General features: G+C 36.3%; 1 protein-coding gene across 12 annotated transcripts in view; it reads right to left on the reverse strand.

Moving 5' to 3' along the window:
- The window catches only part of LOC113061685 (liprin-alpha-2-like), a 153,207-nt gene that overhangs the window by 42,979 nt on the left and 97,075 nt on the right, over positions 1-13,153 (reverse strand). For all 12 annotated transcript variants that reach the window (XM_026231023.1, XM_026231050.1, XM_026231041.1 and 9 more), the window contains one exon: positions 1,466-1,567. In XM_026231023.1, coding sequence (XP_026086808.1) covers positions 1,466-1,567 — 102 coding nt within the window. The remainder of the gene's footprint in view (positions 1-1,465; positions 1,568-13,153) is intronic.

Raw genomic sequence — 13,153 nt, forward strand, 5'->3', positions numbered from 1 at the left:
ACACTGATTGTAAGACTAAACTTCACAAAAACTATAAACTGTTTCTTCAAATCTGATTGTTGTTCCAGGGTCAACAAAGATGTTGCACTTGGTAAAATCAGGTTCTGTATCCCTCATAGTTGATGTAACATGACCTCATTTTTACTAATGCATAGAAATAATCAGCAATAAGACGCATCTTAACTTCATTGCAAGAACAGATAGTGGTCCAAATGGCACTTAAAATGAACAGCCAAAAATTACTTGAAAAGTCCAAAGTCTATGGTGAATGGCCAATGTCCCAATTAACATAACATTTACAGTAAATATTATGTAACATGAGAATTAATGCATCTCAAATCAAAGTATGTTAAAAACAGTACGCAAAAAGTGCATATTGTGGATTTTTTAAGTGTTACATCTGTACAAGATTTGTAGGTTATATTGTTTTGTCCGATTTATATTATCACATATTACTCGATCGCTGTCGTTCTAAAATGTACTTTCTGCGTTATCAGGTCTTAATATATATATTTTTAATGGGAATGTTTCTGTTATCCAAACTGGAACGCGTTCTCAAAATGATTAAGATATGACCTTTTCCATAATTGACTGATGCATTGCAGAGTTGACGACAGTCTCTGTAGACCAGCTTTGGGTTAAATACTTCACTCACGGTCAGATTAGTTGCTCCCTGTGTAAGATTAGAAACTCTGCTTGAAATACTGCTCCCAGAGTCTGTTGCTAATCTCACTCGACCTCTCCTCTTTTTCATTCCAACTACACCCCTTATCCTCCTCGATCTATGCTTCCCTCTGGTTTTAATACCCTCCAATATCCTCAATTCCATAATTGTCTCTTCAAACGTTTGGCTGCGGCTAAGTAACGTAAGTAATTAATTGAATTGCAGCGTGGAGGCTGGTGAGCTGGGCTGCATTAGCACAGTGACTCAGGCAAGCACTGAGGGGTGCAGGAAAAGAATGGAGGTGAAAATGAAGCTGAAGAAGTGAGAATGACTACTTTCTTGTGAAATGGAAATGATAGCCAAAATGCTGGGTCTTGTCAGACGTTTGGCAGCTTCAATGCATTCAATGCAAATGCTTGGTGACAATTTTATTGAAAAATGCCAGCCTGTTATCTTGACATACAGGGAATTATGATCTCACCGCTACAAGGATGAAGTTATCGCTCAACTGTCATCACATGAAAATAAAGTCCCCATGAAAGGTAGTGCAGGGCTTATCAAAGTGAGAATGTTGTGACTAAAGTAAGCGTCTCAACAGAATCTGGTTTCACTTCATTAAAAGCAGTTTGAAGCAACTACAAACATCCTGAGACTCCAACAAAACATCATGAATTTGATGCACGAGTCATTGGGTGGGCATCTGTTAAATTTTTGGCTTTTTGTAAGCAAGTTCAACTTGCTTGACAGTTAAGGAGCACAATCTGTTCTTTGAAGTGTCTGGAAGATGGTGTGCGAACTCACTCTGGTGTTGTTCCTTTCGGCCTTCAGCTCTGAAATCTCCTCCTCCTTCTCCAGCAGCTGTTCCCTGCAGACGTTCAACTCTTTCGTCAGAGCGGCAAACTCCTGCAAGACACCAATACAATACATCCTCATCAAACACACCTGAAACATCTAATTATGGTCTTCAAAGTTTACTGGAAACTTCTAGGCAAGTGTGAGATTGGAGTAGGTTTGAGCTACACTCTGCATGACATAAGCTATGTTTCCATTACCCTGTTAATTTTTTTTACATTCACTTGGTTTTGGACCCTTTTTTGAAAAATGGTTAATGGTAATAATGAGAGATGGAAACGCATTTGCTGAGTAAATTCCTCCACAGGCATCAAAAACATTAAAATAAAAGTAATTAGTTACAGTTACTAATTACTTCTCCCAAAATGTAATTGAGTTAGTAACTCAGTTAAAAGTAATTAGTTACTCAGTAAAGTAATTGTGACATAATTTTTTATGTTCTATAATGCTATTACATCCTATAACATCTTTAATATATAAGATGTTTATATTAACTGATTGAAGAATAAAAACACTAAGTATTTTAGAAAATGTTGTATTTATTTGAACTCAATAGATTGCAGCCTGCCATATGATATGCATAGAAATAAAAACATATAAAAAATACATATTGAAAATAAAATTCAAATACAAAATTAAGACAAAATTTGTTTTGTTAAGAAACAAAGGGAAACCTGGCCATTAGTGCAAATCTCTGTAACTGTATATTAGGCCTAAAGTTACTGCACAATAAACGGAACACTATCCAACTCATCTGGCGCGAGTGATTTCAATGTTAAGTCAATGCAAAGATGCGAATAGACAACCTCCGAAAATCGGGAAAATACATTTTTAAATAAAACGCATATTTGAGTTTAAAACAACTACATTCTCGCAAGAAATACTTTTAAAACTGCATTTCATGAAACAGTAACAGTAGAAAATGATCTGAATAAAAATGGTGGTTGAAAATGCTGCGTGAACTCAACTGGCAGAAGACCGGACATTGGGAACAGCCAACTTCTGTGGCCCAGAAATTTTCCGCAAATGCCACGGATGAAAAGAAATGACAATAATGTATACATTTCCACTTCTGGGAAAGCAAAATCCCACATGACTAAAAGGTACAGATTCCATGTACTTGTGGTAATCTGAAGAGGATTTCAGGAATGGGGTTGGGAATTGACTAAGGCTGGTATATGGAGTATTACGCAAGTGATGTGGCAATTGTTTTTACATAGTACATTTAGGTGCCCCAATAAGCACGTTCAATTCAAGTTTATTTTTGTATAGCGCTTTTGAAAAACAACGCTGCAACCCTATGACCTCAAATACAACTTTGGTAACCATTTGATAATAAGCACAATGAATCATCCCAGGGACAGGCTAAAATACAAAAGGATAATGAATCCTTCCAGAGCACACCTGAGTCAAAATTATACAATTTTGACCAGGACTGTTATAGACTATGACATTAAGTGACAAAAATATTTGCAGTAACAGTAGCCTCCACCTTCCTTCTCTCAACTTTGAATGAGTGGGCTAAAAAGTTCTCACTTCTTGAATCTAATGGCCATCACTATGCACATGATGGATGGGGGTGCAGCCAGAATATAAATTAAACTTTTAGACTGTTACTTCTTCATAAATCTGTCTGGCAGTTGACTGAAGGCAAGGATCAGAGGTGTTATTTAAATAGGCAAAGGTTTACATTTCTACAGCCGACACCTCGATTGATAAACATGAACTTGGTGGATGATGACAAGCCCCTATCACTATCACTAGACAGGAGGGATTGGGATTATGCAAAGGTAGATGTCTAGGAAAATAACTCACTGGGGTATTGATCTAAGCTTGTCCTCTGCTGCATTACTCTTTTGATTATAGAGGGATAATTGAACAGGACTCAATCCAGCTGGCCATCAAAGACCCCAGTAGAAGTCTTGTGGTAGCTGGCGAGGTTAACTCATGGTATGAGATACTGAAGTTGTCCTATATGCACCACAACCACTTGCTGTGACGGTACTGATAACTGATGTTAAAATCTTCTAAAACCAAAATAGCTAAGCACTGCATGCTACAATTTGTTAATTACCTGTATTCTCATTAGTTTCTATTATTGTTTCTCTAAAGGAATTCCAGGAGAAACATCTGAGACAAGGTTGACAGTTAAATTATCCATACTGTTGACTGAGAACTCAATTAAGTTATCTGACCTCTGTGAGATTACTACAGCGCATTTCCTCTGTGCAGAAACAAAACATACTTGGGGCCAGAATTACTAAAAATATGCAAGTTACAAATTAGCGACTATCGCAGTCATATCAAGTGCAAAATGTGTTGAGGCATACTTTTTAGGGTGTTAAATAATCAGTGTTGAGAAGGATACTTTGGAAATGTAAAGGGTTACAGATTACAAGTTACCCTATTTAAAATGTTGATTACTTTTGTACATTTCTAATGGATTCTTATCAACTGTTAATAATTTTAAAACGTTTAAAGCAGGTTTGTTTAACCTTACAGTTAATCTTTAAAAAGATATACAGGATCCCAAGTAGGTAAAAAAAAAAAAAAACAGGTAACAAATAAGCCTGTGTCCTTAACTGCTGAAACATTGGTGTCTCATATTTTGGAGCAGCAGATGCAATTTGGGAAAAGAATCAATTAAATCTGTGTAATTGTTTGTAATCGTTGAAATTTTCTTAACTGTTATTTAATTACTCAGTAACTGTAACAGATTACGGTTACATTTATTTTTTAATTAAATTACATAATTCCATTCCATGTAACTAGTTACAACACTGTAAACAATGGTACAAATACTAGCAAACTGGCTACTGTAAACATGAGTAAATTACAATCCATAATTTATTGAAATAATCTCCAATAAATTTTGTGTCTGAAAAGGAAACCCTTAAATGCATATACAACAAGGTCAGACACAAAAATAACTGTCCATCACCTTTCTGTACTATTTTTAGTAAATCCTGACAGTAGTATTTTTTTTAGATAGTAAGGTTTGCACTCAAAGCTGTTAAGTAAATCTGGCCTTTGATGTTTAGTATTTAGCTACTTTATATAGTTTCATTTTAGACCGACAGTATTTCACCATGCTAAAACCAGAATCCATGTGTTTTCTAAATTGTCTAATTGTGTGACGGTTTTAGCAGTCACAGCTGGTTAAGACCAAAAAAAAAAAAAAAAACGGTTGAACTTTTGCACTGTGGCTTTTGTTTGTCATGACAGTGAACTTGTTTGGTTAATGAGGACAGTGAAATGTCATAATTAATCTCCACTGAGTGTTATGAGAAGCAGCCAGTAAGGGATTCAACCAGCCTGAGGTCTTTGGCTCCAGACTTTCTCACAAAAAGAAACTACATATCTTACCATAGTTATCCCATACACAGACAGCACCAGGGCCCAGAGGGCCGCTGCTAGCACAGTCTAATAATGGGCATATTGACAACACTGCCGTCTAGCAGAAGTCACTCGGTTCAGTTTTGTACACACGTCACTGTGGACGAGTTAGCAAAGCGCTAATTAAAAAGTGTTGATTGGAGAGGTGGTGGTGCAGAGGTGTTAGTCTAAGGGGAGAGACAGGCATAATTACAACATGTTCTACACCGCTTTAAACAACGATGAGAGAAAAAAACGGAGACTTGTTAAAATGTTCAAAGGAAGGTGTCAAAGTGAATTTTTTACCAGTTTTTAAGAGGTATGTTAAAATGTTTGTTTGCAGCTTTCTTAAAACAACATCGTACCTACAGTATGACTCATAAAAATGCTAAATAAAACATCAATCCCTTGTTTAACGATGTAATATAAATCAGAAATATAAATGGTAGCTTCTCACCTCCTGAAGTGTTACCATGACAAACTAGTACATGCTTAGCTTTATATAGGCTTTGTTTTCAGGCAAGTGTCTGATGGAGGCACAGAAAATATTGAAAATTACAAATTTAACTATTTATTAATCTTCATTTCCAACCCTTAATTTTTCCCTAATCCCATATAACTTACTTTCTTTCATGAAAACAAAAAGAGAATTTCTGAACAATAGCTTATCGAGCTACTCATTTCAATCCAACAAAGCATACAGCAATCAGGATCTGTCAAGTTCTATAGAAGTACTGTATATGACTCGTGCACACTATTCCAGCAGGTGTTTGAAAATTGTACAACGGCTTTGAGTAAGAAACTGATCAAAGTTTAAACCGTTCAATTACAATCTTCCACTCAACCATAACTCTCACATGTAATTTGCATATATTCAAATATGTTGTGAAAAGACATCAATGACACGTTGTTTCTTATGACTGAGTAACAAAGTTTGAAAATGCAGAAGTGGGAATGAGATATGAGAATCATGGCAGTAGAGACTTAAATTGTTCTTTTCCCTCACATAAAACCATCATATGGTCACTTGGAATACATATATTTTTCTATTTTGTCTATTGGAGCTTGAGAGTCCCTGTTCACTAAATGTTTCAGGAAGTTGTATAGAAAAGAGCAGCTTGAACATTCAAACTCGTTTTTTTCTACTTTTGTGTTTCACAGAAAAAAAAAAAAGTAAGAAAGTGGGATTGGACCAACATGATGATGAGCAATTCCTTTAACTCAATTTCATATCATCCAAAAAGGCACCAAAAACATGTAAGCTGGCAATCTCACCCTGACAGCAGTGTGAAGTCTGAATGACAAAGACCACCCCATTTGAAAGGCAGATGCAAGAACTGCATCGTCGAACCAGACCAAACCTGGTCTTCCCCAAGGAAACAGCACTAGAACTTGAAGTGTTTGGGTTTGACAAAGCCTACCAAGAAATGTCTCAAAGACTGCCAACCAGTCGGTGTGAAAGCCCTAGTACATGTCATTCATTCTTTTTGGACTGACTCAAAACACTCTTTTTTTTTTAGCTGGATAGCGACAGACTGTTTAAGTGCAGAATGGATGAATGACTGAGTAGGGTGAGTTTTTTTAGGTTTTAAATCAAAGACCTGTGTATAATAATAACCTTCAAATGCACCTCTTGAGAAACACTCATTTAAAGTGGCATGAGGCCATCCTTAAAAATATTTTGGTTTGCAGTAACAGTAAAATACAGTATATTTTTTATCAAGTTTCAAAGTAAAAAAATAAATAAAAATGTTGGTGATGGTGATTACGTACTAGAGATCGACCAATATGAGTTTTTCTCTAGCCGATGCCGATGCTTAGAGGTCAGGGTCAGCTGATGGCCGATATGTGCTGCCGATTTTTAGGGCCGATATCTTGAAGTTTTCCCCTTCATTTGCATGCTAAAATGACACACTATAATAAGTGGATGCACAACATTTCTAAACTTATCATTTATTGAGCACTGACTTGAACCATCTCTCAAATCTTAATTCTGTGCACTGCATGGTATTTAAATAAAAAATGTATCCAAAGTTAACCAAACAAATCAATAAACTGACCGAGTATTAAACATATAAAACAGGTAATAGTCAATCATTTACATAAAAGTTACATAAAAGTTTTAAAGCATTTTTTTCAAGCAGAATTTTTCAAGTTTGTTGGAACATAAATGTAAACTTAAATATACATTTAAAAAAATTAAATTTTAGAAAAAAAAATCCATTAAACTGAAAAATGTAAAAAATTTAATATATAAAAAATAAATAACAGTAGTGCTGCGAACACACTAGCAACCAGCAACATTTGTGTTTGGTATAAATGACACAGAACATCTAAAATGCATTCTAATTTCAACCTTCGCAGTCTGTTCATTATTAAAATAAAGTACAGTCGACCAAACATATAAAAGGTTAAACTGGTCATTTTAAATAGACCGTATAGTATACCGGTCCACTCTTCTGTTATGCACGTTTTTGCTCATGTGAAGAGGATGATCTTTTCTGTCTAGTTTACATTAAAAAAAGAAAAAATTGTATAGTTTAACATTCAGATACATTGGGAATATGGAAACATTTGGATATGTGCAGAATGAAACGTGAGCAATAACCTCTAAATACATCTAGTCAAACCCGCGCTCGCTCGTCCTCTTATGGATCGGTTCATTTTTTGGATCAGCCAAAAAAAAAAAAAAAGGCCAAGACAAATAAAAATAAGTTTTGTCTTTTTTTAATTAACATTAAATTATTAAATTTAATTATATATGAAATCAACTTCGAGTGCATATGGCATAATATCTTATTTTTAACATAAAAGCCGGACTTCTCATCTCTGCTGTAATGAAGTGAGCAGTTATCATCACATATCTCGATGTGTTAGTTTTACACCTCTTTCCTTCATCATTATATCTGACAGGGAAGCCAAAGTGTGCGGGGCGTTCAAGCTCCTCCGTTCCTCCGCTCGCCATGATTACTGTGTATGGACTGAACATGCGCAACTTTTTTTTTTTCATAAATGAGTCCGCGGGTCACGTGTGTGCTGAACCGAAGATATTGATCCGAACGGATCACGGATCAATGATGATCTGTTGCACCACTACTATAGTGTCATTTGAAAACATTGCAGTTGCGTTTTAAAATACAACAACGAGCACCACGAAACCATTTAAAGAGACGCATTCAGCGGTCTCCTCGACGAGAAACAGTCAACAAAGTAAAATTATCTCAAACATATGGCGCGCTCTCTACATTTTATCAAATGATCTTAATCACATCTATTCATTTTACAGTCCTGCTACAAGCATTTTATTCAGACTTAAACCCCTTTAATTCGGGTGAGAAAGCTTTTTTTCCAAGTTGCTTTTGCACATAATAATAATAATACCACTGCAGACGCATTTTGCAGCATTAAGGTTATTAATTGATCATTAATTTAAACGACAATCGATCATGGAAATTATCGAATATCGACATCCCTAAATACAAATGAGTTGGATGGAAAACTGGTTATTGTCTGCATCAAACCATGCTTCTGAACGAATGTCATTCACCGTTCTGGGCAGCTCCAGGACAGCTGTCTCTCCGAGCACACTGCTGTCTGTGAGCGGGGCGGAGTAACGGAGCCCTTAATCACGCTGCAGTGTTTGTAAGAGCCGACAACAACTCCACCCCATTTACAAAGTGAAATTCTCTGACTACCTTTATCTCCCAAGGACTGTTGTTGAATCTTCCAAAAGTTTTGGCTTGGGGTGCTTCACATGCGGCAGCAGCATCCACCGCACCAATAACACGGTGCTGCCCGCCGATGTGCCTGACTTTAAATCGGTGCTACTAAACACAGATATCGGCCGATGCCGATATATTAAAAAATTACAAATATCGGCCCGATATATCAGCCAACCGATATATCGATCGACCTCTATCACGTACTGTTGGTATGAATTTAAACAAATTAGCATATCGTGACGTCACTGACTGGGTCTTCAACCTGTGCCTTCGGGCGCATCATTACAAACCTCATTTTGATGCAGGCTATATAGACCACAAACAATTTGAAATCTTTGCCAAAAACATGTTTATTGCATGAATTTCAGGTGAGAAGAAAAACTAAATTCAAAAAATGACATTAAAATCAATTTCCTATTTTCATTTTCGAAACTTGTGTTGGTTGGTTCAATCGATTCGTGAAATAGATTTTCGAAGATTTAGACTAAGTTTAAGCGGTGACGAGCTGTTTTAATGAATTTTTTTGATGTATTATGGTGCCCAAACCCATAAGACTTTGAACAATGACCACAAACATTTTGTTTACTGCAGCTGCAGCCATCATTACCAAGCACGAACCGTAGACTCTGACAGTGAATGAGAATATGAGATGAAGCGAACGCACAAGCCACAGTGCGACATCCGTTACCAATAGTGTAAACATAGATGACGTCACAGGTTTTTATTTTAAAGAAAGAATGTAGTCTTCGTTTGTATGTAGGACTAGGCAATTTATAAATGTACAATACTTACTAAAATATAATTCATATTATTTTATTGCTTTTGAATTAGTTGTTTGAGGAGTAAAAAATGATTGGTCGGTCTTAACGCAAATGTACAACCGTCAAGTCGGTAAAAAATTAAATGAGTCGGTCCTAAATTGACAGGGTCGCTCGGGTTACGGCAAACAAGAATATTTTTAAGGATGGCCTGATGGAGCATTCCCAGAGTGCAGCACAATAACGAATGAAATAAAAAGAAACTGGGAGCAATGCTTCATCGTAAACACATCAAAAACTCAACTACTAAAGCAGACAGAAGAGCTTCATGGATGATATACAACCAGAGTCCCATTAAATTCTAGACTGAGGATGTTCTGCGTTTGATGAATCTTTAATGGAGGCTGTAAAGCTTTATTTACAAAATGTCCCATGGGGCACATGCATCGGAGTTCCTGTCTTTGTCTACTGTATGATGCACGCAAGGCTTCTGAAACTAGTCCTTTAGTTGTACAGTAACAGTAGGATTCTCAAATTTATGATGCAGTAGTTTAATAAATAAATAAATAAAATAATGCATGTAGGGTTGCTACAATACCAAATGATCAGTAGTCGACATTTGGACTACTGATGAGGCTTAATATTCATTTTGATATTACAGCAAAAAATAAATAAAGTACAATACAGTACAGACTACCATATCTGTGATAACACACATTGACCTTACAGTCTACAATGGCACTAAGCTGCTTTAAATTGCATCCGTGTTTGGTCAGTAAAGCATCTAGCCAGAGCTAACCAGTGATGTTAGAGCCAGAGCTAACCAGTGATGTTAGAATGAGACGGAAAGCCATATATGACCATCAGCACTCAGCAGATCTCATTTCCCTCCTTTAAATATTAAAGAAGGTCACATATGAATCTACCACTATCACTTCAAGAAGCAAACCTTTTTTTTCTGAAAGTTGTTTACAGAAACAGGTCAGCATCTATATAGGGATACACACAAAGATCTTTGTGACAACCATGTAATCTCAAGAAAAAGTTAAAATTTATGTTATGGTGGATGGGTGTTTTTAATATATTGTCTATGGCTCTGTTGACATTATTATACAATTAACATGAACATCATACAACATTATAATATCAACATCACTGAATAGTGATCTTCAGTGACTTTTTATTTGGCTTTGCAGTCAAACTTTCACATCCTTCCCTCACAAATGTGACAGCACTGATTTTAATAGCAAATCTGTATACTATGTTTAAATAGTAAAGAAATAAATCACAGTATATTTAAGAGAGAATATAATAAACTATGCTTGCAGTTCATTTTGAATATTAAAAAATAGTACAGAAAAAAATGAATGTATATTTTTTTATTTGAAAAAATAAAGATATATTTTATATATAATGATTTAATACATTTTACATTTAATACATTTGTAATATAAAACTGCAATTTTATTAGACTTTTTCAGTACATCACCCTATAAGGTATAGGGTAAGAATGAAATAGCTTATTAATGTATAGATTTTTTCCATGTAAAAAAAAAGCTATTAGCATCAATTTTATTTCCAATTAAAGCACTCTGACAATAATGAGCTCAAATGAACGATTAATTAATGCCAGTGGTGGTAGAAACTATATATATATATATATATATAGATATCTATATCTATATATATATATATATATATATATAGATATAGATATATATATAGATATATATATATTCTTTCTAAACGGATGATCTGCATTCAACAGTTCACTGTTTAATTAAACAAGCACGATGCTATGAGAGTAAAAGTCAACTTTGAATTAACACTATAATCATTTCTTTTAATTGCCTGAAAAATTTAATGCTTGAATCCTCTCAATCCAAGGCAATTTGTAACACTTGGTCCCCTGACAGCGCTCAGCCTGTATAAAGCATCTCTCTCTGTTTAAGGCTAAACCTGTATAAATCCATCAGTAGCATGTCCCAAGACCCACTCCAGCACTGTCCCTTGGCTCGTGTGTCCGTATGAACCCAGGGTCTGTGCGCTTGGGGGGGCTGCTGGGCTTGATTTAATCTGACCTTTGAGTGAAGACCTGAGAGGGGTCGGCACTTGGATATAGAGCCATCCATAAATCTGCAGAGTGGGTAATTACGGCCCAGGGATTTAGCGTTCTCATGGTGGCTAATTGTGTCCTCGTCGTGACAGTCACTAGAAAGCACAGACGAAGCTGTTGATCCACGGTTAAAACAAAATCAAGAATAAGTACAGCCCTGAAGGAAATGTATTAATGTCTACTGATGCAATACTTAGCAAGCACCGTTATTAATATTACAAACCCTTAACCACTGCACACAACGAATCCCCCACCGTTTGCGATGTGGACATGGCATGACGTGGCTTGGTGAAGAGAGGTGTGCTAATATATTTCTAAACAACTGCACTAATGATTTTCACCTACAGGAGGATATCCCATAGACCTCAAAATGTTTCATTAGATTTTTAGACATGACACTTGTTTGATCATTTGTTGATAACTGGATGCTAACACCCCATGAAATTTTAGAGTCATTATTATTACCTTGAAACCTTAGCATTGTGTCAGTGGGTTTTGCTATTATAAGATGTTAAAATCAAGTTAATTTGATGTATCTAGGAATAAACATCAGAAAAAAAAATTAAGCAAAAAATTAAAGCAGCAGGTTGTGTGGAACATAAAACGTTTTGTGTTCTGCGCTGCCTTTCAGGAAAAACCCCAGCATGCTCTAGCAAGCAACCCACAGTGACAACACAGTGTGTTAACTTCACTTTAATAGCAGGAGACAAAAGCGTGACAAGGACAGAGCAATGATAGTGAGAGGAGGGGAGAAGGGACAATTAGGCCCATCTTAGTCCTTTCCGATGCAAAAAAAAAAAGGTCAGTTTTTTGTTTTTGGCCTTATTTCTCCTTTGGAACATGTGGCATGTTCTGTTTTAATGGTGAAAAAAAAAAGAAGAAATCTTTGACTTATTCATAAACACATGCTCCATTTGTTATGCAAGAAAGCCATTCTCAGCATTGCAGGGCACTAGAGCTGAGGGCGAATGAGAACACAGCCCCAACCTTGTATAATGAGTGTCACACATTCTCAATTTAAAACCAATCTAGTGGAGCAGTCAGGCAGCAGAACACACACAAACACATACACACATTCTGCAAATGTCGGCCCATGCATCACCCATTAACCAGCTGTGAATACCAGCAATGAACAAGACGAATGGAGCCTGAAGTTACAGAATCTTAAGGGGAACCCATCTGCTCAAGCTTCTTCTATAGATCATTTACTAAGGCCTTTTTTACCTTTAAAACATACCCTATACTTTGATATTTTTATATACATACAGTGTAGGGCTGCACGATGTGTCGTTTAAGCATCGATATCGCGATGTACGAATCCACGATAGTCACATTGCAGGATGTGCGATGTAGGCTGACGTAGCTGATCCGTTATTCATTAAACGTACGGGCCAGCTGCTCCCCGGACCTTAACAAATGTGATTCGCGGATTAATTGCACAGCTTTACCATCCAAGAGTGAAAGTTTACCATTTGCATGTGTTTTTAAGTCCTGTCAGTTTAACAGGGCACATATAAGAACGAGTAGAGAGAGAGAGAGAGAGAGAGAGAGAGAGAGAGAGAGCGCAAGAGAGCCCCGGCCGTGCGCTCACCTTCACCGTTTTCAAACAACAGCGCTGTCTTGTTCTCTCTCCCTCGCGCATATTAATCAAAATCAATTGAAACGA

This window comes from Carassius auratus, chromosome 4 (assembly GCF_003368295.1).
Source record: "Carassius auratus strain Wakin chromosome 4, ASM336829v1, whole genome shotgun sequence".
Taxonomy (NCBI): Eukaryota; Metazoa; Chordata; class Actinopteri; order Cypriniformes; family Cyprinidae; genus Carassius; species Carassius auratus.